Here is a 27,240-nt window from a genome sequence, read left to right as displayed (position 1 = left end):
AGTTACTGCCTTTTCAAAACAATCTACTCTAATGTCGTCATAAAGAAGACAGCGAATAAGGACATGCTCTCCAGATTCTACACAATTAAGGCAGTTAAAGCAGGTTCTTTTCTGAATCTGCAAATTTTCATATCTACCAGTTTCTAACCTTAAAGGCATATTGTCACAAACCACTGACCTATTTAATGGTGTAACAAAGTATTACCTGAACATAAAATATTTTGAATTGTCCCTAAATGTACTTTATTCAACCATCTTTATAACCACCATACTCCATTTATTAATGACATTTTGTCATTTATGGCAATGGTCCATAATTCAAAACCTAAAACTGCCGAGAGGGATGCCATGGATTTCACTCCATCATGGTTCAGTTAACGTGATGCGATCACTAGATTTGGTTTCCAACAATTAATGTAATTTTTATTTATTATCCATTTTGTTTAGAGAAATAAGGTCCTTAAACCCGTGACAGTATGCCTTTAAAGGCGCGGTACTACTACGAAACATTAATAACGCACGCCGAAACGATTTAAGCATAGGCGTAGTAATATAAAATTCAGTGGTAAAACCATGTTTAAAATTTCCTCCATTTTTTTGAGTAGACGTGTCACGTTCCAAAACAAGTCTCCATTTAATTTTGAAACCATATAATGCTTTTTTTCCGTTTCTGTTATTGAACTTGGATTACTAACAAGATTAATCGTATTATTAAAACCCAGAGCACTACATTTTCTGTGAAATCTAAAATCCCAGTTTTTACAATGTGAACCTGATGTATTTTTCGACCACACAAAAACACTAAACTTCAGCCTATTAAAATTAAGTTTGAGTGTTCTTCACCAATACCTTATATTGCTATAGCTACTGATTGTCTTACACTCACTGGTGTCCATCCCATATGTGCTCTAGTGATGTCGATAAAGAAAACAAACTAACTGCCTGTCTTTATCTATCCATATAGCTATCCCCCTCTTTTCTTATTAACAACAATTTTTGCAAATATTATTTATGCTTCAAAATTAATACATTAATGCATTCCTTGTTCCTGAACCTTTAATGGATATAGGAACGTAAAAACAGTTTAAGCATGTAAGCATTAACATTTAAAATTATTTTGTTATTTCACATTTTAAAAATTTTGAATTTACATTCAGTGCATTGTCCATTGCTATAACTTTCGTATGTGGTTTAAAGACTACCTGAAACTAAACTGCACAATTTGATATATTTACCTCTTGACTTGGGGTCTCTTTAAATTCCACCTTTATTGTTCCTTCCCCGCGTGCCTGTCGTTTGGATAAAATGGCCGTCTTCAAGGTGTTTTTCACAAGCTCAACGGCTGGGTAACCGGCCATCTTGGAATTACTTTAAACTTGTTATTATAGAGTGCAGTTGGTATCGACGCTTCACCCCTTCAGAAAAGAAAATATTACTCCAGCGTTACTGTGATAGTTAAAAAATAATATTATAGTGAAAACAATAGCATCATCATCAGCAACACCACCACCAACAACATCAGCAACACCACCGCCAGCACACCAATAACGAATTCAAACCAGTTTTGAAATAAAAATGAAGATGGTTTCACATATTTAGTACACAATACTCCTTCGAATACTTTAATGAAACGTTATGTATAAGACCTAATTTTAACATTTAGATTTTTAAAAGACATTCTAGATTCCCAAATAATGCGAATAAATGTATGTGTTTAATGAATCATGTTTAGATAAATATGACGGACACGATTTTAATGTAATTTAATATTGCAGTCTTATCTATAGGAAAGTGTCCGTCTCTTCACATTCTTGTACTACAGAACACAGATGAAGTAGACAAATCATATTATTTGTATAATTATACCACACGTACCTACGTTACTTATACCATATATAATATAGATATAACTGTCTACATAGTATACCAGTCACACTGTACAATACATTCACACGGTGTACGACAATATGTATAGCAACCGATCAAGGTCATTGCAATAGCATGCAGAATTAGAACAATAATTATTTACTTCTATTCAGGATTAGAAAATCTGTACGAGTTTGGACGATAATGACCCCAAAACGTATTGGTTTTATCCGATCGCAGTAGACAGTATTATAAAGTAACTCTTTTTCAATAATATTTATTTCTGTTCATATTTAAATTGCGAAAAATATATTACTGTCGTAAAATGTATATAATATGGAGAAGGCCTAGTAAGTTGTGCCTAATCCATTCGTTCTTTATCAAGCAATAAGATGTGTTTCAATCAAATAACCCTGTTAACTGTGAACGTAATTCGTTTCGAGTACATAGCCTATTTCAACGTGTTGTGAAATCCACGAGTTGGACTGCGTGACAGATTTGACAGGTGTACGCGTATGTAGGTTAGTGTCACGCTCGAGGTGTATACTGTACTTTCTTATGACCACGTTGTCATGAAACACGAAACTACGCAGTTGGAAAACACGGGAATTATGTACTTTTCCACCCGGAAGACATTGACCTATCACATGTAGTCTGAGAGTCGAAATCGTCATATTTACGGGTCAGGTCAGGTCAGGTCAGGTCAGGTCATAGGGTTTAACATGCACATTCAGAACAATATGTTGTAGCGTACGCCTGTCATGGGCGCAGGTGTTGGCCCATGCCGGCTCCTCCGTCCAGGACAGGAAAGGGTTTAGGGGTATGGGAGGAGGGACCGCCCACGCTGGCAAGTGCAAGAGATCACCAGCAGCCCGAACATGCTAGTACTGAGTATTTACGACTGTAACTGCAGGTAAGTCCAGGTGAGTGCAGGTGTACGGAGCCAGACATGTTCCAGACAGCCACAGTTAATGCTCCCGTGAGTCCTGTCTGGGTATATTAATAACAATAAATAAAACAGACGACTCAATCTAGCTACTCCAGACATATTGATCATAGGTATTGAACTGCGTGGCCTAGATATCGAGCCAACCGTTAATTAGTACACATAGAACATTTACATTCCATATGTACTCAACCTAGGCCGATCTAGCAGTATGACGTCGGAAAGAGAACACAGGAAAGTTAGTGTAAAGAAAACAAAAATGAATCTGAGAATCCAGAACCGAAAGTTACGATAAGACTTGTATAGTCCTATACAAGTAACTTCCCTCTGTGGCGATATTACATAGTTTCGGTTATATTTTGTAAAAAAAATGAAACTGATCCGTGAGTAACAACTGTGAAATAAAACAAATCATAAATAATTAAATTTACCCTACCATATTAAAACAGCCTCGAAGATCCACAAAATAAACGAAATTCGTTCTGGAACAGAAATGAATGACGGAAGTAACATCTATTTTTAACTAAGACATGTAGCGAGATTAAAGTGTGTACCTGGTAAATTGACCAATAAACGTTCAGTATCGAGATATGTTTACACCCACTATAAAACAGGTTATTTCCCTTGAAATAGTGCTGGTATTCCCCGAGAAACCTGATAGACTTTGATACATCTACAAGGAAATGATTTGGAAGGGGAGAACAACCCATATAAAATGTTAAATATAGTTTAGCCTTCCCATACAAAAACATCGACTGTTTACTAATGCATAATAAAGTCATCTACTATTTTTAAATAATTGTCGGGTTTTGTTATCAGTGAAAAATATCTACTGCTAGTATTTTAATAAAACATATACATGTACTGTTCTGAGTGGTTACAATGGCTAAAATGTATTTTACACGACGTATCCAACTCGCTTGTTTATAAACGTATCCAACTCGCTTGTTTATAAACGTATCCAACTCGCTTGTTTATAAACGTATCCAACTCGCTTGTTTATAAACGTACCCAACTCGCGTTTGCTCGTAAGATAAATAGCATCTAACGGCCACTCATGTAGTATTCTCAATATAACATGTACATCCATATACCTAACAACGAAAGAAACGGGAATATTGATTTATTATTTTAAAATTTTATTTAAATTATTCAGTTTGAATCACGTTAGTTTCTGTGTATATTAAGCTGATCAATGTCGTGAATATTTAAAGCTAATTTTGAGTCTATTTACCGAATTAATTGTAGTATGGAAAAACAATTCGCGATTCTTTTGTTGTTTTGTATATTAAACATCAATGAATTTAATAATAATAACTAAAAATGTCCGTTTTATTTTTGAAAGGGGGTGTGGGTGGGGTTTTAGCTCAGTCGGTCGAGTGCTCGTATGAGGTGCTTGCGTCGCAGGATCGAACCACCTCGGTGGATCCATTCAACTGATTGGATTTTTTCTCTTTCCAATCAGTGCACCAAAACTGATCGAAGGCTGTGGTATGTGCTTTCCTGTCTGTGGGAAAGTGCATATAAAACATCCCTTGCTGCTAATGAAAAAATGGGGCAGATTTCCTCTGATGGCTAAGTGTCAAAATACCGATAGCCGATGATTAATTAATCAATGTGCTCTACTGGTGTCTTTAAATAAATAAAGAAATAAAGAAATGTTTTATTTAACGACGCACTCAACACATTTTTATTTACGGTTATATGGCGTCAGACATATGGTTAAGGACCAAACAGATATTGAAAGAGGAAACCCGCTGTCGCCACTTCATGGGATACTTTTTTCGATTAGCAGCAAGAGATCTTTAAATGCACCACAGACAGGGTAGTACATACCACGGCCTTTGATATACCAGTCGTGGTGCACTGGCTGGAACGTGAAATAGCCCAATGGTGCCCACCGATGGGGATCGATCCCAGACCGATCGCGCATCGAGCGAGCGCTTCACCACTGGGCTACGTCCCGCCCGTATATAAATAAAACAAACATTAACGTTTTCACAAGCTGCTCGCGTCATGTGACTTTAGGCGTATACATATAAGTGTTCAAATAATTTGAGAATATTACATTTAAAGTTACTGACTCTCTTTATTAGACGATGTAGAATATGTTCGGCTATTCCGGAGGTTTTGTTTCACCGTTAACTTCAACATTAATTGAAACCGTCTACACAAATTATTTGTCCTGTTGTTTGTAATAGCTCATACTTTTATACGAATCCAAATTTATCAATACCTCGAAAAGTAGGGAATGTGGTTCCAATGTTAATATTAACTTGTTATTAATCATTTGTTTTATAGTCAACTAACACAGGTTTATATATTTCTGTTTAAATAAAAAAAATTGTTTAAACGTGCTAAATGTCCTAAAATAAATTACAGATTAAGTTTATACTATTATTATTTTCCTTTGTTTTCCCTTACAATTCTTTTTTTTTAATAAAAACTGTTCAAGATACAATAGGCAAACAGCTTAAATCGCACCCAAATTACTTGTAAAAATATCAATGGAATTATTTTCTAAGCATTATGAACATTCAAGTTGTTATAATAATTTTAGAAATGGGTCGGTTGGTAAAACGTATGGCTAAAAAGTAAGCCAATGCGATTTCCACGAGTATGTAGGGTACCCAGGGGCAAAATGGGAACATGGACCCGTAAGAGGTTTGCCATCAAAATCATATCATATATCTAGGGTCAGAACCTAGGTGGACAACCTTGCCAACAAGTTACTGGAAAGTTTGAGGTTGCTGTTAAATATGATGTCCCTCTAAGAAATTCGCGCAGTGTTTTCTACTTTCCTTAGATTTGGTATATTTTTAGAAAGTATTCACTTTGTATTTCAAGTTGACTTGTAATGCAGTTTGACCCAGGAATCCGATGGTGCTAACTGTGTTTTTTTTATCAGACCCGTTTTCTGGGGAGTTAGGATCAAAACGTACTTATATATGAAAAGTGTACTGGAAAAACGATCTTTGTGAAATGGGGAATTTTTTCACTATCCTAATCTAAGTATGGTTTCGTTGTGTATTTGTTATGTTGTTCTACTAAGACAAAATTAATTCTTCTGGTCTTCATTGTTGAAAAAAACATAATTATATTCACTTTAAGAAAAAGCATGTAAAGTATACAGTGTCCTTCATGTCTGGTGGAATTAAACATATTTAGGCAGCATCTACCTTTAAAATCAATATTTATCAAAACTGCAAAATATGACTTTGATCGTTTTTCCCTTGGATTCTTCGCATGTAAATGGTCGATTTGGGGATTTTTTGTCTGTCGATCAGGAGTTATGACCCTTGAATTTAGTAGATACGTTGGGAGACATGTATTGCTTTAGCACTCAACATGATGTGCAATTCTATACAGGTAATTATAAACACACATAAAATACATATTCATAAAATATATGCACTAATACGTGAAAAACAAAAACATCCAGAAGACATGCCTTTAAAATAACTACCGTGTGTAAAACTTTAGGTACATATCCAGCCAATGAACGACTGATATATCAAAGGCCGTGGTATATGCTATCCTGTCTGTGGGATTGTCACGGGGATTCTATAATTCCCGTAACTGAATAAAACACGATTATCAAAATATCTCTCCTAACTGTATATCTATTAGATCTCTCTGTAACAGGCGGTTAAACCCTAGTATGGCTCGTCTAGGTATGATCAGAGATACGATCTTATATAAAGTATATATTATTATAGCACGTTAGTTCTCTAGAAACACAACAAAAACACAATACACTTTGGAATCTGTATTAATCTACGCTGACAAATGTACAGCCGTAGTAGTTAATTAATAACAGCAATAATAACAACCCAGAACTGATCACTTAATTAGTTAATCTCTAGGTGTCTAGTTACACAATATGCGAATCACTTCACCGTTACACCACACCCACACGTGTGATAATTGAGAAACGCTTCCAGGAGAAGTTAATTAATAAAGGAATTACAACACCATTCCTAACTGGTTAATTTTTAATTAACCCTTACTACTCGTTCAGTAACGTGTGATAATTTAGGAACGCTTCCAGGGGAACTTAATTAATAAAGGAATTACAGCTCTATTCCTAACGGGTTAATTTTTAATTAACCCTAACTACTCATTCAGTAACCTTGTAACACAGAATTAATACTGGTACCTATCACAATAAAGACAGTAACCTACAGTTTACCTAGGTCCACTAGGATGACTGGCTAAGCTTTATATTACCAAATACTCATATAATGTTAGAACAAAAAGTCTACGATTTACTTCGTCAGATGACCGAAGACACTGTCTAAAGAATATTGGTATAATACAGTATTAAAATATTTAAAGTCACATCAATCACATCAAGATTATACACAGATCAGAAATAAAAATATTTACCAAAGTCCAACGGACTACGTTCCCTGGGAGCCTTCCTATTCTGGTTCTCCTCGATATCTCTAAAAACTAGCTATTTATTTTAAAATCAGAATTCGCCTGGGGATACAAGGCGTTACCTCCCCCTATCATCTGATATTCCACCTCTACTAGAGTCGGTATATTTCTCTCTGATCGTCAGACTTACTGACGCCATCGTCGCCAAATCACGGTTGTAAAAACTGCACTCGCAGAGGTATTACGTAACTACTCGCCACATGGCCTCCACAGCTGGACTAAGTGCATATTGGAATGTCCGATCGCGCCAAGTATTACGTAACAAGTTGCCCATCTGGGCTTAAGTGCAATTAAACTGCACACGGCCCTCTAACACAATTAAAATCGCCACAGGCGAAAACAAATTTAAGAGTATGTCCCGTCACAGGGATGGTGCATATAAACGATCACTTGCTACTAATGGAAAAAATGTAGTGTGTTTCCTCTCTTACACTATAAGTATTACAAAATGTTCGACATCAAATAGCTGATGATTAATAAATCAATATGCTCAAGTAATGTGGTGAAATAAAACAAACTTAAACTTTAGGTATACAATAATTGAATATAGTTTTTCTTAGTTAAAATGCCTTGAAACAGTACAAGTCACATTTCTGATCATTGATGCACAATGGTGTTAGTGTAGCAAACAATAAATTTAAACATACTGGGGGTTAAAATACTGGGGGGAAATATTGTGGAATACGGGTTTTCGCATTTAATCATCCACAGATACATTGGTACAAAGCGATATCAATCCTCTCTCATTACATAATTAATATTTATAACCAAGCTACTAATAATATGTGTTACTTATTCAAACGACCTAGCAAAAAACTACAAAGAAATAACAACAAACATGTTACAGTGACTGTCGGAGAGACCCCACTGACGGAAACATAAACTCATATATTTTTCTCGTTCCAACCAGTGCACCACGACTGTTTTACTGTCTGTGGGATATCCCTTTCTGCATTAGGAAAAACGTAGCGGGTTTCCTCTGATGACTACGTGTCCAAATTATCATATGTTTGACATCCAATGGCCGATGATTAATTAATCAATGTGCTTTGCTGGTGTCGTTAAACAAAACAAATCATATAATAATAACATTGATCACTGACAGCATAAACTGTTGCACACTGTTTTGTATTTAATTGCAAAAGGGACGGGATGTAGCCTAGTGGTAAAACGCTTGCCTGACGCGCAGTCGGCTGGGATCAACCCCCGTCGGTGAGCTCAATAGGCTATTTCTCGCTCCAACCAGTGCACCACGACTGGTATATGAAATGCTGTGGTATGTGCTATCCTGTCTGTGGGATGGTGCATATAAAAGATCCCTTGCTACTAATGGAAAAATATAGCGGGTTTCCTATCTAAGACTATAAAAATTGACAAATGTTTGACATCCGATAGCCGATGATAAATAAATCAATGTGCTATAGTGGTGTCGTTAAACAAAACAAACTTTAACTTAGCTACATTCTAAGATGCCTGCATTATGACCGCATGAGAAAGGAGTCTCCTCCTCCCCCCCCCCCCCCGCCCGCCCCCTAAATATGCGAATTGCGCCCTCCTCCGTTCTTATTTTATGTTTTTAAGCTGAATATCACCGTGTGTTTCTCTGTTAATTTCAGTTAAGGGTGGGTAAATATGGCAGAATCATGACCCAACCTTAGCCGGCCCTGTGGACAGTGTGGGTGTGGTCGAAAATGGGGATTAACTGCAAAATATATCACACAAAACATCCGACCGTGCTCCAACTTATAAAACATTTTGCCGGCCATAAATGCCTCGTTGGACTTGTTCTTCAAACTGCAACATTGTTTCCGCTAGTTATCTGCTGACAGTCGTAGATCGGGGGGGGGGGGGGTGGGGGGGGCGCTAACGGGGTTTGGACCCCCCCCCATTCCGTCCCGATCACAACGAATAAATGTGTTTTCCACTTAGTTTAAAGTGCATTCACCGTTAATATATAACTTCCATTTAAGTAGTTGCGTGTAGACCCCCGCCCCTGCAAAAAATCATGGCTCCGCCCCTGGATCTTTAAAAAATCCAACAGTGAAAAAACGAAAAGAAAACCAATGTGCATTTTATTCTTATAAACCGGACGTCTGTCAAAACATATATAACTTATACTTTTTAGCATCAGACTTAAAGAAGTTTATTGTTCTGGACTTCACACAAAAGTGGAAAAAATAACCCCGATTAGACTAAATGTCAACACAAGAATACTGCAGCTGTCAAACTTACCAGCCAGGTATAGTGTATAAGCAACAGTTCAACTTCATCGCGATTAAAATAGCAATGAAATAACTAAGATAGTAAATAATAAAATATTATATTTACCTTGCTACCGACATTGTTCCTCTCGCTTTCTGTTTTCGCTCTAAACAAAGACAGTTTATGCCCGCTTGTAGTTTAAAACGCTTTTAAATCTCCAGAATAGCAAGTTTGGACATGTAAACTAAGGGAGGTAAATTTAGGCGCCTGTCACTGGTTTCTACCCACGTGTTCTTGTTTTGACCTAGTTAGTAGAGCATGTCTGGCGGACGAAACGGTTGATTTTTGTACAAAGAAAGCAACATATGCTAATTGTCATGTTTAATATTTTAATAATATGTGAAAATAAAGACATTGCACAAAAGTTAAAGTAGTATTGCATGTAAAAATACTCTTTTGTACGCAGACAGAGAAACACGTTGGCAAGACTGGAAGTGACGATATGTCTATATTTAGTTGGGGAATTCCCAAAATAGTCTATAATCGGCGACCTTGTATTAATATTGACATAGCGGTAAATCCTTTTTTTATATATATAAATTAAATACGTTAATTCAGTACCATCTTTATTTTTCATTTTTTAATTCTTAAAAGAGATACAATTAAAGATGATATTAGACTGCATAGGTTTCTTTCTCTTAATTTATATATATATATATATATATATATATATATATTAATTTTGTTGTTGTTGCTTTTCTACTGTATCGAGAAAATGGAACTGCGTCACTGAGCGTGGTTCAACTCCATGGTTGCGTAGTCTACCGACCCTTGCACCGTGTGGCAGGTCACCAGCCTCGGTGGTGTTGTGGTTAAGCCGTCGGACATAAGACTGGTAGGTACTGGGTTCGCAGCCCGGTACCGGCTCCCACCAAGAGCGAGTTTTAATGAACCAATGGGTAGATGTAAGACCACTACACCGACTTTCTCTCACAAACTGCTAACAGCTAATCACTAACCGTCTAGATCTGGCTGTTACATAAATACTATACATATTTACAGAAATTTAATGACCAAATGAAACAACAGTTTGATAACAAATACTGTCACATTTATCACCATCGGTAGTATTAACTGTGCTTTTAAAAGTTACTGTTATTACTGTACAGTTAACAAATTAATGGTACATAATCCTATAGATATTTGTATTTACATATTTAACAGTTATACATATAACTACCTGTGAAAGATAATTGTCCTTAATATATTAACCCTCCCCCATCCAGCTTTTACAATGACTGAGCTACAGTTTAATACACTGTGATTCCAACCTCTCTTGCAAACGTTGATAATTTCAGGCATTTACGACGAAAGGACATTATGTTTTACGGATGGGGTACCAATATTCACATTCGATGGACTAAGACAATTCAAAATAAAGAACGCGTGTTGGACATTCCTCTGCCACGATTGCGAAACCACGTGTTGTGTCCAGTGCAAGCATTATTCCTTGCTTTGGAATTAACCCCGCAGGCTCCGCCTGATGGACCGTTGTTCGTGCAACTCACGTCTTCTGGGTACCGACCACTCACAGCCACAGACGCATAAAAGAGTGTCTCCGATTGGCTGGTTATGATGCGGCCAAATATTCCGGTCACAGCTTTAGACGGGGAGGTGCAACATGGTGCTATGCTGTAGGATTATCAGCACAAGACATTAAGTTTACGGTGATTGGAAATCAGACTGTTTTACCAGCTACATTGACATAACGCAACAGAAACGTTTTCAGCTGGTTTCCCGAATGCAACAACACCTATAACAAAGTATCCTACTACTACATCGGTCCTATGCTAGTATTGGTAATTGGGACAAACAGACTTTTTGCCCTCTCGTAAGGTCGAAGACAAAATGACATTGATAGGGATTATTTAAGGTTAAATAATTGTTAACAAAGAACCAACAACTTTTATAGGTGCACCCTTGATACAACATTTTAATAACTAGGCGATTTGATGTCATTACATTGGTATATACATGTATAACATTATGCAATAATATTATGTATGTTTATGCGCGGTTGATACAGCAACCAATAATAATTGATGCGCTGGTAGTCAGTATCTTTATCATGGTATGATGCTGTAATATTATGTTGTTTATGTGCGCGCTTTTGTAGTTGGAGCTACGTGTTTCTTTCTTTAACTCATATGCAAAGGGTTTTTTTCTGTCATTAGATTTGTTTTTCTTTGCTCGAATCTCTATTGATTAGCTCTAGTGTTCAGTCCGAATATTCGAATATTCACTAGCTTATTTGCTATTCGAATACTATTTCAAGGTATTCAAATATCTGGGGATTTATGTCATATGGGAAAATTACTACACGAGATGTATAATGTTGTATCTTTGAATTCTACGATCGGCCGTTCTGCATGGTGCTGGCCATGTGCATTCGGTCGGGAACATAAAGCATAATAGAGTACTAGTAATGACGTTATGCGGGTGATTGAAATTCATAAAAAATTATTTTCGATAACACGGGAATGGGATTCATCTACACTAATCAATATATAGATTTCAAATCCCATGAGCAAAAATTAAAACAAAAACTCTGTGACCAATCATACAACAGTCCTTCCTCCATACCCCCCCCCCCCCCCCCCCCCCCCCCCCCCCCCCCCCCCCCCCCACCCCCCCCCCCCCCCCCCCCCCCCCCCCCCCGGATATTACAAACCCTTCTAGCGGAAATTATATATATTAATTTATCGAAAGTTCGAAACCTATTTGACGCGATTATCGAACCAAAATAGATACTGGATAACTAAATTGCGTAGGTCAAATTTAAGATAACCGCTCGAAACAAGTAGATGCTTTAACACCCCTGTAGAAAACCTGCTACGTAAACTTTGTAATACTGATATTGGAGATGAATACCATTATTATTATTATTGAATTGTAAAAATCAAAATATTGAAAAGAGAAGAATATATATTTATAAATATTGTTGATTGACTGATTGAAAACATATTTTATTGCATATAATGTATGAATACTAAAGGATTGATCACAAGTGTTCCAACTCACGAGACCCTGTCCTAATTACAAATTAAATTGTACAACAGTGACGACTGCAATTTTCAATAAAATTAATAAATAAATAAATCATTCAAGTAATAAAAGTAAACGTTTGTGAAAAAACGATAGAATAAACTGAAAGAACAGAAAAGGAAAAAAAAAATTAATAGACGTAATCGATGCTTTAACAGTATTAACATTTTCTTTTGTTATCTTTTAATTGTTAAAATAGATATTCTATGTTAATGTGTGTTCTTATTCAGAAATACTAGACGAGGAGTCACTACTACATTATGTTTTATATTTGTCTTGTGTCGTAGCTTGCTATTGGAGGGTTATTAAAAGTCCATTACACAATAAGTCAGTTGTTTAGTTGGAATTAGAATATTTATATATTCGCTCGTCATTTCCATCGAATATTGCAATTCCATTTTCAAACCGAATATCGAACACTAATTATATCCACATACTAATATGTAAATTAAACTGCCCTTGTGCACTCCAACAAATACTGCCTATTTCCTCCCATTAAAACCATTGAAATACAGTTTAATAGACTTATTTGTATTGTCATTATCACGTGGGTTTCTGGAATTTAACACCAAATGCTGTGAAGATAATGCTGTGAAGATAATGCTGTGAAGACAATGCTGTGAAGATAATGTTGTGAAGATAATGCTGTGAACCAAATTACCCACGGCAGATAAGACCACGATTGACGGACACCGGCCTCGGTGGTGTCGTGGTTAAGCCATCGGACATAAGGCTGGTAGGTACTGGGTTCGCGTTTTAACGACTCAATGGGTAGGTGTAAGACAATTGCACTGACTTCTTTCCCACTAATCACTAAGAACTAACCACTAACCCACTGTCTTGGATAGCCGAGGTGTGCCCAGGACAGCGTGCTTGATATAAGTACGAAAATTAGTTGAAATAAATGACAGCCAGACTGATGTACATAACACCACAGTGAGCATGACGATTGCCTAATATCATATTGTATGTAGTTTAAATTTCGCAGTGAAACCCAATAATGTGTGAAACAATTACACAAACTGAAGAATACAGAATGGCTGTGTCTTCTAGCACTATTCGTCATGTGTTGCCACAATGTAAGTAAAGTCATATTGTAAACATTTTTAGATCTTATGTCATTCGTACTGAGTATAATAAGTTGTCGCCATGGTATTGTCACTCAATAGAATGGGCGGACAACATCGTGTCGGGTTATCGATCAGCATGCCAATAGCAAACAGTTCCCCCAATCAGGGTGAATTATAGGACATGGCGTTCTTCTATTGGTCTGTCAATATGCAATACGCACATTTAGATATTACGTGTGTTGAACAACGCTTGTGATACATGCATGAGTGTCTGTTATTTATATATTGTTATTAGCTATATAAATGCATTAAGAATTTATGTTTTTCCCGTTTTATTTCTCACGAAAAATATATTTCTAATATAAATATTTTTCTAATCAATTTTTTAAAATTAATTTAAATTATTAATAATTAATACAATTGTGACTGTATCCGAGAACGTGTTTTTACACTATACTTCGAGAAATAGCGAGGGTAAAAGGAAACGTTTTCTAAAATAAAAACAATAACATTTTATATTAATTTCACGAAAAGAAATCTATACAATATGTTTTACTGTTATTTATAAATTTATTAACTGTTAATATATAATAATGTTTTCAACAAAATTACATAAACAAAACAAATAATTTCCTTATTGTAAAACACCCACTGCAACACAATTAGCATATCGATTGCATGTCTATGGTATAATTTATTTAGAAATCGACCAGACATCTTCTGTAGAAGACATAAATATATTAGGGTCAAACTTGATCTAGCGGCCACCTGTATTGAGCAGCGACCTGTATTGATACTCCCTTTAGTGGCTGCTTAACAGATGTTTGAATGTACTGACACGAAATTGAGGCTAATACTCACACAATCAAGTTTAGCTTTCTTCTTAAACTTTTAGCACAAATCACAACAAAAATTAAAATACATTAAATGCCTAATTTTGTGTACGTGTACACGTACGTTATAATTAAAGATTATGTAAAAAAAAAAAAAAAAAAAAAAAAAAAAAAAGCACACGTTCAGCATGAGAATGGTAAGTTTTATTAGTGGGGATGAGGGAGAATAACATAGATATGTTTCATATTCGTTTAATTTTAATAAGATAATATACATGTATGCGCATATCTTTCCTAAATGAACTGAACACGTCTTTGTGTTTTGTTTTTTTGTTTTTTTGTTGTTGTTTTTTGTTGTTTTTCACAGCTCTTTGCATTGTTTTAATTCAAATTTTGAATGTTATATTGATGTCGGTCATCATTTCAGTCAAATATTTATCTTTGTATGCCACCCATTAGCCGATATATTTTTGTGCTGTGCTGTGTTAAAACCATTCATTCATTCATTCGTTCGTTCGTTCGTTCGTTCATTAATTCAATCATTCATTCAGTTCGTAAGGCTAAACACCACCAAATCAAACCCCAATAACGAAAATAGTAACATGTAGTTACACCTGCTACAATTTTTAATTCAGTATGGCTTCCATGGTTTTACTAATGTTAATGTAAGAGTGAGTAAACGAATAATGATAAAAAGCTTGTTACCAATCAGCTGAATGGATCCACCAAGGTGGTTCGATCCTGCGACGCAAGCACCTCAAGCGAATGTTCCAAGTAATACTAGCATTAATGGAAAGGGAGGTAACAAAGTTCGAACTTATAATTTATGTATGTAATAGAGTTTTACTGTACATCTATTTTACCTGTTTCTCATAGAAGCGCATTTGCTAAGTTTAGGTGCGGCGGTGTACCATTAAGAATTGAAACAGGGAGGTTCAAACATATTTTATCAATATGCCCGAGTGTTGTCATTAAACAAAACAAAATTTAATTTTATTAACAGTCTTGGTCACTTTCAAATGCTCTCTGCGCCTCTGCGAAATCAGGTGAACCAGATACAAAAAAAGGTTTATCTTATTGCTAAACTCTTCGGGGAAATTGGAGAAAATACCTTTAGTTTATATACAGTAAAATTATATTTCATCATTTGTATAACTGATGATAAATTAAAGCTGACAGCGAAAACTTACGAGTGTATTAAACTGTAGCTCAGTCATTGTAAAAGCTGGATGGGGGAGGGTTAATATATTAAGGACAATTATCTTTCACAGGTAGTTATATGTATAACTGTTAAATATGTAAATACAAATATCTATAGGATTATGTACCATTAATTTGTTAACTGTACAGTAATAACAGTAACTTTTAAAAGCACAGTTAATACTACCGATGGTGATAAATGTGACAGTATTTGTTATCAAACTGTTGTTTCATTTGGTCATTAAATTTCTGTAAATATGTATAGTATTTATGTAACAGCCAGATCTAGACGGTTAGTGATTAGCTGTTAGCTGTTTGTGAGAGAAAGTCGGTGTAGTGGTCTTACATCTACCCATTGGTTCGTTAAAACTCGCTCTTGGTGGGAGCCGGTACCGGGCTGCGAACCCAGTACCTACCAGTCTTACGTCCGACGGCTTAACCACAACACCACCGAGGCTGGTGACCTGCCACACGGTGCAAGGGTCGGTAGACTACGCAACCATGGAGTTGAACCACGCTCAGTGACGCAGTTCCATTTTCTCGATACAGTAGAAAAGCAACAACAACATATATATATATATATATATATATATATATATATATATATATATATATATATATATATATATATATATAAATTAAGAGAAAGAAACCTATGCAGTCTAATATCATCTTTAATTGTATCTCTTTTAAGAATTAAAAAATGAAAAATAAAGATGGTACTGAATTAACGTATTTAATTTATATATATAAAAAAAGGATTTACCGCTATGTCAATATTAATACAAGGTCGCCGATTATAGACCTATTTTGGGAATTCCCCAACTAAATATAGACATATCGTCACTTCCAGTCTTGCCAACGTGTTTCTCTGTCTGCGTACAAAAGAGTATTTTTACATGCAATACTACTTTAACTTTTGTGCAATGTCTTTATTTTCACATATTATTAAAATATTAAACATGACAATTAGCATATGTTGCTTTCTTTGTACAAAAATCAACCGTTTCGTCCGCCAGACATGCCCTACTAACTAGGTCAAAACAAGAACACGTGGGCAGAAACCAGTGACAGGCGCCTAAATTTACCTCCCTTAGCTTACATGTCCAAACTTGCTATTCTGGAGATTTAAAAGCCTTTTAAACTACAAGCGGGCATAAACTGTCTTTGTTTAGAGCGAAAACAGAAAGCGAGAGGAATAATGTCGGTAGCAAGGTAAATATAATATTTTATTATTTACTATCTTAGTTATTTCATTGCTATTTTAATCGCGATGAAGTTGAACTGTTGCTTATACACTATACCTGGCTGGTAAGTTTGACAGCTGCAGTATTCTTGTGTTGACATTTAGTCTAATCGGGGTTATTTTTTCCACTTTTGTGTGAAGTCCAGAACAATAAACTTCTTTAAGTCTGATGCTAAAAAGTATAAGTTATATATGTTTTGACAGACGTCCGGTTTATAAGAATAAAATGCACATTGGTTTTCTTTTCGTTTTTTCACTGTTGGATTTTTTAAAGATCCAGGGGCGGAGCCATGATTTTTTGCAGGGGCGGGGGTCTACACGCAACTACTTAAATGGAAGTTATATATTAACGGTGAATGCACTTTAAACTAAGTGGAAAACATATTTATTCGTTGTGATCGGGACGGAATGGGGGGTCCAAACCCTGTTAGCACCCCCCCACCCCCCACCCCCGATCTACGACTGTCAGCAGATAACTAGCGGAAACAATGTTGCAGTTTGAAGAACAAGTCCAACGAGGCATTTATGGCCGGCAAAATGTTTTATAAGTTGGAGCACGGTCGGATGTTTTGTGTGATATATTTTGCAGTTAATCCCCATTTTCGACCACACCCACACTGTCCACAGGGCCGGCTAAGGTTGGGTCATGATTCTGCCATATTTACCCACCCTTAACTGAAATTAACAGAGAAACACACGGTGATATTCAGCTTAAAAACATAAAATAAGAACGGAGGAGGGCGCAATTCGCATATTTAGGGGGCGGGGGGAGGGGGGAGAGGAGGAGACTCCTTTCTCATGCGGTCATAATGCAGGCATCTTAGAATGTAGCTAAGTTAAAGTTTGTTTTGTTTAACGACACCACTATAGCACATTGATTTATTTATCATCGGCTATCGGATGTCATACATTTGTCAATTTTTGTAGTCTTAGATAAGAAACCCGCTATATTTTTCCATTAGTAGCAAGGGATCTTTTATATGCACCATCCCACAGACAGGATAGCACATACCACAGCATTTCATATACCAGTCGTGGTGCACTGGTTGGAGCGAGAAATAGCCTATTGAGCTCACCGACGGGGGTTGATCCCAGCCGACTGCGCGTCAGGCAAGCGTTTTACCACTAGGCTACTTCCCGTCCCTTTTGCAATTAAATACAAAACAGTGTGCAACAGTTTATGCTGTCAGTGATCAATGTTATTATTATATGATTTGTTTTGTTTAATGACACCAGCAAAGCACATTGATTAATTAATCATCGGCCATTGGATGTCAAACATATGATAATTTGGACACGTAGTCATCAGAGGAAACCCGCTACGTTTTTCCTAATGCAGAAAGGGATATCCCACAGACAGTAAAACAGTCGTGGTGCACTGGTTGGAACGAGAACAATATATGAGTTTATGTTTCCGTCAGTGGGGTCTCTCCGACAGTCACTGTAACATGTTTGTTGTTATTTCTTTGTAGTTTTTTGCTAGGTCGTTTGAATAAGTAACACATATTATTAGTAGCTTGGTTATAAATATTAATTATGTAATGAGAGAGGATTGATATCGCTTTGTACCAATGTATCTGTGGATGATTAAATGCGAAAACCCGTATTCCACAATATTTCCCCCCAGTATTTTAACCCCCAGTATGTTTAAATTTATTGTTTGCTACACTAACACCATTGTGCATCAATGATCAGAAATGTGACTTGTACTGTTTCAAGGCATTTTAACTAAGAAAAACTATATTCAATTATTGTATACCTAAAGTTTAAGTTTGTTTTATTTAACCACATTACTTGAGCATATTGATTTATTAATCATCAGCTATTTGATGTCGAATATTTTGTAATACTTATAGTGTAAGAGAGGAAACACACTACATTTTTTCCATTAGTAGCAAGTGATCGTTTATATGCACCATCCCACAGACAGGATAGCATATACCACGGCCTTTGATATATCAGTCGTTCATTGGCTGGATATGTACCTAAAGTTTTACACACGGTAGTTATTTTAACGGCATGTTTAAGTACAGTATCCTGAAATTAGAGGTCTTCTGGATGTTTTTGTTTTTCACGTATTAGTGCATATATTTTATGAATATGTATTTTATGTGTGTTTATAATTACCTGTATAGAATTGCACATCATGTTGAGTATTTTGTGAATGCTAAAACGTCTAACAGGCCTATTGCTATAAAGTATTATTATTGTTATACATATTCCACATAGCCGTCGAAACATAAGTTTTATGTGATAGAGCAGCTCTCCTTTAATCTCTCATACCCTCAACTTTATCCCACCAACTTTTAAAATGATTGATGAGCTCGCTGAAAATGGCCCAGGAAACAAATCAGAATATTCTAAAATGTTTATGTGGAGCATGTTCCGATCCTCTGATCTAGCTAGCTGGATGCAAAATGTTAAGAAGATCATTTTGCAGATGAGCGTGTGCACCGATGCAAGACAGGTCAGTCATGTGTTTAGTGGGGCGCTGCTGCTAGGTAACCCATACAATGACGTCTCCACACATTACTTACACGCTTGAGTAATAATATCAGGATTTTTTTTTTTTTTTAAATAATTTATTAACCCTAAAAAACAAACAAGACAGTGTCAGGATTAAGGGCCTCATATCTCTATACCTTACAGTCGTGTTATATACTAATATAAACATTTATATGAATAAACATGGTATATTAAGAATCGGAGAATTAATACCGGGTATTCTCTAGTTAAATAAATGAATGAATGAACGTTTAATGATACCTCAGCACGGAAATACATCGGCTATTGGGTGTCGAACGAAGGGAAATACAAAAATGATTCTCTAGTCAGACAAATTGTTAAAATTAACTACTATTTATTTTACGATGATGGATTTGTTTGCAGAATGGAACAGATGTACAACGATATGCGCATCAAGAAAGCCCTGTCCGATGCCATGGCAACGAACAAAGCAACGCCTCTTGTTAAGGAAGAATTGCGACTGTCTATATTGTTAAAAAGAATGACCGAGGGGAAGGACGAGATGGTCGTAAAGTTTAATATGCCAAAGAAATACGAGGTAATCAACCAGTCCACTCCATACATGCCTTTAATAAATACTGTTAAACATGTTTAAAGACAGACAGACAGACAGACAGACACAAAATAAAATACAGGAGAAACATTCTTAATAAACAATATAAAGGTCACTCTTCATGGAGATACGAGACTAAACGTAAACGTATTTCGTCGGAAATCGTTGGTGGATTGGGTGGAGAGGAAAAGTTGTATTCCATTGTCATATAGTTATTCAAAACGAAAATCTGTATCTCTATTTGATCAGTTTACCAGATATATATACCATAATATATACCAGTTTTGTTATTATTAAAACGAATCAAGAAAAAATATATTAATCAATTTTAATGTTTGAAGCACCCTCCTGTTCGTTAAATCTGGATTACAGTTATTTTAACTTAATTATTAGTGGCTATTAAGGTTCAAGCACACCGTTCAGGCACACATTTCAGCTATGTGGGCTGTCTGTCCAGGACAGTGGATTAGTGGATAGTGAGAAAGAAATCATTAAGGCGGAAAGTTATTAATGTAGTGGTCATTGCACCACTAACGACACTCTGGGTTAGAGCCAGTACTGGGAGTGATTAAATATGCATCCACCTGGCATCGTTGTCATCTGCCGCTGATAAAGCTGGTCTTACCCACGGCACTAACTAACGACCGCCGGTACTAGGGGAGTATAGTACGTGGTTACAAGTACCTCTTAGCTATGCCAGAACTAACTACTGAACACTCTTCGGAGTGGTCAGATTAAGCTCACAGCTAAAGCTGATGGGAAATGGCAGGTGTGTGGTACAGATAGCCACAAAAGCCAAGCACCTGTCGCGGTTGGAGAGTCAAGAACTAGAATGTGAAGGTGGATAGCGATAGAAGTTGAACGATAGAACTTGCCAGATCGAGAAGAAATGAGATGGAAATCTAAAGGAGATAAAAGAAAGGGGGCAGTGGGATAATAATAATAATAATAATAATAATAATAATAATAATAATAACCCAACACATATTGATGGTTTTGCAGCTGACTGATGACGAGGTGGTGAAAAGAGACAGACGCCGTCGTCAGAACAGGGACGCTGCCCGCAAGTTCAGGCAAAACAAGAAAATGAAGGCGTCCTCGCTCCTGGAGGTATGTTGAGTTTGTTTTGTTTAATGACACCACTAGAGCACATTGACTTATTAATCATCGGCTATTGGATGTGACACATTTGATAATTCTGACATATAGTCTTAGAGAGGAAACCCGCTACATTTTCCCATTAGTAGCAAAGGGATCTTTTATATGCCCATCCCACAGACATGATAGCTCATGCCACGGCCTTTGATTTACCAGTCGTGGTGCACTGGCTGGAACGAGAAATAGCCCAATGAGCCCACCGACGGGGATCGATCCCAATAAATGAATGTATGTTTAAAAACACCCCAACACAAAAACAGAGATCGGCTATTGGGTGTGAAACAAAGGTAAGTACATCAATATGATTAATTCCAATACAAAGTGTATAATTATGTAAAACACAGTGTAAAGAGCTGTGGTATTCGTACAACAGAATACAATACAAATATCAAAGTAAGTATAGTTTAAAATTTAGTTTTTTTTTAAAAACCTAATTAAAAAATTAATTCTGGGTGGAATTTAAAAGACTTCAACTGATCACACTCCGCCAAAATTTTGGCTCACAGTCACCCAATAATTGTGAAAAGAAATATTATTGGTAGTAAATCTTAACGCAGCGATTAATTTTACTTGTAGAATGCAGAAAATTGCATTTCAGGACATACCCCCGGATCCTCTAGATACTTTGCTTTGCACCCTCGATCTCAGTCACACCCCACTCCCATCCACCCACCAATGTCTACTTGCTTCCGCCGTGCCTGGGTGGGTCCTTTAAAATAAATGAATGTGTCAAATATATATATATATGGTCGATGCAGGCACGGCTCAAGACTACTTCATCCTTCCTGCACCGCCTGTAAGATGGCTGCCACTCTCTCAGGACTGGCTTGACAGAATGAAGCTTGTTCGCGACCTCACCGTTCCAATCATCTTACCAAGTCGAAAAGATATATTGGTTAATATGATATTTGAAATCACTGTAGGGGACACCAACACTGACCAGGGGGAACTTCAAAGCAGACTTGGCAGCAAAATCGACCTTTTTATTGCCCGCTGCCGCTACGCAGTGCACTACTCTTTACGAGTAGTATCAAGGGATCTTTTATATGCAGTATCCCACAGACAGGATAACACATACCCCGGCTTTTGTTACACCAGTTGTTGACCACTGGCTGGAACGAGAAATAGTTCAATGGGACCACCGACGGGGAACGATTCTAGACCGACCACACATAAGACGAGCGGTTTATCACTGGGCTACACCCCGCCCCGACGTAGTAGTGGATTGCAATCCTCCCCTTAGGCAATGGAACACCGGAGCTTTTTTCTGAGTATTTATAATTTAAAAAAAAAAAAAAAAAATAATAATAATACCAACAACAACTAAAGAAGTGGAAAACGTATTATGATAATGAATAAAATAAGCATACTTGAGGACTACAGTCGTTTTCAAACTGGAGGGGTGGGGTGGTGGAGAGAAGAGGGTACGTAAAGCAGATACGTGTGTTGTAGGTGATGGTATCACAGTCTACCAGCCAAATGTGGATTCAGCATTTATGCACAAGTAGAAAAATGCTAATGGTACCAGCGAAATTATTATTTACGAAATATAAAGAGTGCAGAAATATAAAAACTGTAGGGATTTAAACAAACAATCTCTTAGCATAACATATATATATATATATATATATATATATATATATATATATATATATATATATATATATATATATATATATATATATTAAACTTAGTATCAGAAGAATGAAATAGTTTTTTTATATGACAACTTCTGAATGTTTCAAATGTTATCGTTTTGTTTAATCAAAACGAGTAAATATTGTGGTCCTGGAGTCGGTTCTTACTGGCTTCGTATAAAAAAAACCCCACTAAAACCACAACAAACCTATCTTAACAAAAACAGTTTCGTCTGGCCGTTTAGTAATCTGAAACCCAGACGACTCAAGACGCGCGACCAGACAGCCTTTCGTCTGGAACTTCGCCTGACCTCGCCTGACCTTCCGTCTAGACGCAGCAACTACCGAACTGGAAGAACTGTTATGATGGTGACATATAATTGTAATGACCTCGATTGCAGTGTATTAGGAAGTGGGTGTACATCGAACAACTCCGTTTACTCTCTAGCTATCTATCTAACTGTGTGTGTCGTTACAAAGCATATTATTAGAGTTATAACAATTATTGTTATTTAAAGTTTTCCAGATTATTACCTTATGACAGTTCACGGGGAATAACTCTTATAGGTATAATGGTAGTCAAGTGTGAGTTATCGTCTGTTCCGTCGACATATTCCATTGGTAAGAGTTAAATCGAGAAACTGCTCGTTCCCATACTTTGAGTTTTTGAGTTTTTATTGTAATCTAATAAACACATTGTAAATGAAGCCATCAAACTTTAGAGGACTAAGATTTTGTATTTGATAAAAACAAAACAAAACATCTGGCGGATGTGAAAAGGTGTTTGTTAGTATTAAACATGCAGCGGCAGACGCAGGATTTTTCTGGGGAGGAGGTGCAATCCTTATATTAAAAGGGACACCTTATTATTTATATCGTAATCTTCCACAGAAATAGCAAGCTGATCATAGTAAACATGTTCCCTAATAGGGCCTCCATGAGTACTTGAGTACCCGTGCAAGGAAGAGCACTATCATTTAATTTGTACGTAATTTTTCCATATGCGTGCCACCTGTTACAGTGTAGGGTTACGAGACATGAAGTAAAATCAACGTTGAATGTGTGGAATGAAATACAATGACTTGATTGGGCATCCATGTTCAGCGCTGGAATAAAGATGCATAATGCTAGTTTACTTCATTCATTAATCTCATTATCATCTAGGGTAAGTGTCGGGTACTTGGGTCCGTGTCGAGTTTCACCCTCGAGTACTCGAGTCCAGTATTTTGGACTTGTGGATGCCCTAGTGTCATTCAAACATGTATTCCAAATCATTTCTCCACTCTAGCATCAACCTGTCATTCCCATCTTTATGCTGTTTTACTTTATTCCTTAGTCTCATCATCATCTAGTGTACGTGTCGGGTACTTGGGTCCGGGTCGAGTTTGACCCTCGAGTACTCGAGTCCAGTATTTTGGACTTGTGGAGGCCCTATTCCCTAATAAAACTACTAAATTCATTATGTTTATCTGCTAAACCAGTTGGATTTTGTAGGACACTTCGAATTTGGAACTGAACTGAATTAACCTCGCGAACATTTCTTATTAATACGCACTGGCGTAGCCAAGGTGGAGCATAGGGTTTTGACCCTTCTCAGCCACCTACCCTACCCCAATACACACGCAATGTGTCAACTCCATATAAAATCCTCACTACGCCAGTGCTGACGCACCCCATTCCGACTTCAACGTTCCACATAAACAATCATAAACAAACAAAACGCTTACCTCTAATGATAATTCCGCTCAAAAGTTGCAGAAAACATTGCAATAGAACGGCACAGAAGTTAGTCGTCGTCATTAGATAGTATTAGATCTATGCACAGATATTTTACATGTATACATATTTAATATAAATATGATTATTAAATGACAAACGGCGATTCAGTTTGCACATTTCTGAAGTTAAAACAATAGTCAGGAGAATGTACGTAGTATCGCTTTGACGTCAATAAGCATAGTAACACAAGGTCAATCAATGCATTGTTGACGTCAGGTCAAACGACTCTTGTTTTTGTGGAAACGTTTCCGGAAAGTTTTGTAACTTAACGGGAAATGTCACTGAAACGCACCCCCCCCCCCCCCAGCACCCTCCCTTTTGATCGGCACCTGATGGGGAATAAAGGTAGTGCAGGACAGTAATAAGCATAGTCTGTCAACGCACGCACACACACACACACGAATCACACACACACACACACACACACACACACACAAACAAATCACACCTATTTTTCCACCACTACGTTATATATTTTCCTGTCGCCACATAATATGACTCATAAACAATGTGTTTGCTTTGTTTTATTGCTGTTGCTGTTGTTGTTAGGGGAACGCATATAATTCAAGGGATAATCTTTACACGTGGCACGAAATATGAATATTATGGTTATTATGCAACTTTGTGACTGGCGCCTTAAGTGGTGGACTATTAAAGCTTCAATCTCGAGGTTTATATGAATTATTTAATCATTTAGAATGGACCATCAACATTAATTATCTTACTGTCGGCACTCGTTCTACAGTACATCACCTTCAAATATGTATTTTTCTCCACTATAACCCCGTTAAGTAGGCTGCTATTTGATGGATTTCGTGTACACCGGCGAGTGTCAAAGATCTATTAACGTGTATTTAGCATAATTTGAATAGGTTTCATAATTTAGGAGCTTGCTCAATTTGTTGCGATTAGACTAATGTAATTAAAAAAACCAGGCTTGTGACGCTTATTTTTTAAAGAGACCCCGTTGACACCCAGTGGATCCACTTCTGTATATATATATCATACTTATGTAAATGTTGTATCATACTTGTATATTATTTCTTCAGATAGTGGAAAAAGAAGAATGTCGCAAGAAGGAGCTGGAAGAGGAGATGCAGGAGCTTATTGCTGAGAAGAGAACCCTTCTAGCTGAGATTGAAGGACGATTCTCTAACTATTCCAACACCATCGCCTCACAGCACCAACAAGCAATGTTCGCACTCCACACTCAGATAGGGAATGATGACAACGACCGGTACACTCAGGACCCAGACATTCAGGGTCACGTCCAGACACAATTCACAGACATGGATCTGTCCACATATGGACACATCACTCCAGAAGCAAGACTGACCCTGGAGTATGAATATCAATACACGGAAATGACAGACGCGCAGACACACTTCACAGACATGGTTCTGTCCACAGATGGACACATCACTCCAGAAGCAAGACTGACCCTGGAATATGAACATCAAGACACGGAAATGACAGACGCGCGGGTACCGGGAGTCGCGAATGATGTTCAGGTTCCTGAGCTATTTACAGCGCCATCTGTCGGTGATGCGACTGTCGAAGTCAACGTGGTCAACGCCGACTTGGCTGATTATGTCAACAACAACAACCTCAGTGACCTAGTCACAATCTCGTTTTCTGACACTGACGTGCTCTGCTCAATCTAAAACTGAGATGTAAGTTCTCCGCCAAAGAAGACTTTTGTCACACTCACAGCGTGATGCATTGCTTGACACTCACTTGTGGTCACTGCCCAATAGTTTCGTTTTATAAGAAGTACAGAAAAAACATTTTGTTATGAAAACTTTTAAATATTATGTGAATATTGTATATTTAGGTAGATAAAATGAAGAACATTACATTTATGATAATAATTGGGGGTTTTCTAAAACAATACCCCCACAACCCCCCCCCCCCCAGCAACAAAACACACACACACACACACACACACACACACACACACACACACACACACACACACACACACCATCAACAATAAGTATTTTTGGTGTGTTTTACCAACCTTTGTACAACGTGTTCTTTTTGCATGATGCTATGTTTATTGTTCATGTTTGTATGCTATGTGTTTACCGTTCATGTTTGTGTATGTTATTATAAGTGTATAAATAAAACAAGAACAAATAAAAAATATCTAAAAATAATTTGATGTGGTTCTGGAGGTATTGTGGTCGTGAGTGCAGGTATATTCCTCTGGAAGCCGGGTATTGAGTGTGACCATTTTGTCACCAGCCACTGTCTTTGTGAAAGAGTTAGGGCGGGTATCGAGTGTGACCATTTTGTCACCAGCCACTGTCTTTGTGGAAGAGTTAGGGCGGGTATCGAGTGTGACCATTTTGTCACCAGCCACTGTCTTTGTGGAAGAGTTAGGGCGGGTATCGAGTGTGACCATTGTGTCACCAGCCACTGTCTTTGTGGAAGAGTTAGGGCGGGTATCGAGTGTGACCATTGTGTCACCAGCCACTGTCTTTGTGGAAGAGTTAGGGCGGGTATCGAGTGTGACCATTGTGTCACCAGCCACTGTCTTTGTGGAAGAGTTAGGGCGGGTATCGAGTGTGACCATTGTGTCACCAGCCACTGTCTTTGTGAAAGAGATAGGGCCGGTATCGAGTGTGACCATTGTGTCACCAGCCACTGTCTTTGTGAAAGAGATAGGGCGGG

At 37.1% G+C, this 27,240-nt stretch overlaps 2 protein-coding genes across 3 annotated transcripts in view; one reads left to right on the top strand and one right to left on the bottom strand.

Moving 5' to 3' along the window:
• Positions 1-24,723, bottom strand: part of LOC121371622 — a 30,765-nt gene extending 6,042 nt beyond the window's left edge. The window contains exons 1-2 of one of the 2 annotated variants that reach the window (XM_041497648.1): positions 24,513-24,723; positions 1,236-1,415 (exon numbers count right to left, since the gene is read on the bottom strand). In XM_041497648.1, coding sequence (XP_041353582.1) covers positions 1,236-1,358 — 123 coding nt within the window. In that variant the 5' untranslated portion in view covers positions 1,359-1,415; positions 24,513-24,723. Of the gene's footprint in view, positions 1-1,235; positions 1,416-3,248; positions 3,360-24,512 lie in introns of those variants that run through there. The other variant, XM_041497647.1, reaches the window with a different exon arrangement.
• Positions 2,717-26,666, top strand: LOC121371623. Its single transcript, XM_041497649.1, has 4 exons — positions 2,717-2,779; positions 19,801-19,975; positions 20,993-21,100; positions 25,614-26,666. Exons 1-4 carry the CDS (start codon positions 2,745-2,747, stop codon positions 26,226-26,228), a joined length of 933 nt encoding a protein of 310 aa, XP_041353583.1. The 5' UTR covers positions 2,717-2,744; the 3' UTR covers positions 26,229-26,666.
• Positions 26,667-27,240: the final 574 nt, after the last annotated feature.

This window comes from Gigantopelta aegis, chromosome 4 (assembly GCF_016097555.1).
Source record: "Gigantopelta aegis isolate Gae_Host chromosome 4, Gae_host_genome, whole genome shotgun sequence".
NCBI lineage: Eukaryota > Metazoa > Mollusca > Gastropoda > Neomphalida > Peltospiridae > Gigantopelta > Gigantopelta aegis.
The sequence above is the reverse complement of the archived record's forward strand: the minus strand, read 5'-3'. Positions and strand labels throughout refer to the sequence as shown.

Coding starts and splice junctions, on each gene's coding strand:
- LOC121371623 (XM_041497649.1), top strand. CDS start 2,745: ATGCTAGTACTGAGTATTTACGACTGTAACTGCAG. Junction 19,976..20,992: donor ATATGCCAAAGAAATACGAG/GTAATCAACCAG, acceptor ATGGTTTTGCAG/CTGACTGATGACGAGGTGGT. Junction 21,101..25,613: donor AGGCGTCCTCGCTCCTGGAG/GTATGTTGAGTT, acceptor TTATTTCTTCAG/ATAGTGGAAAAAGAAGAATG.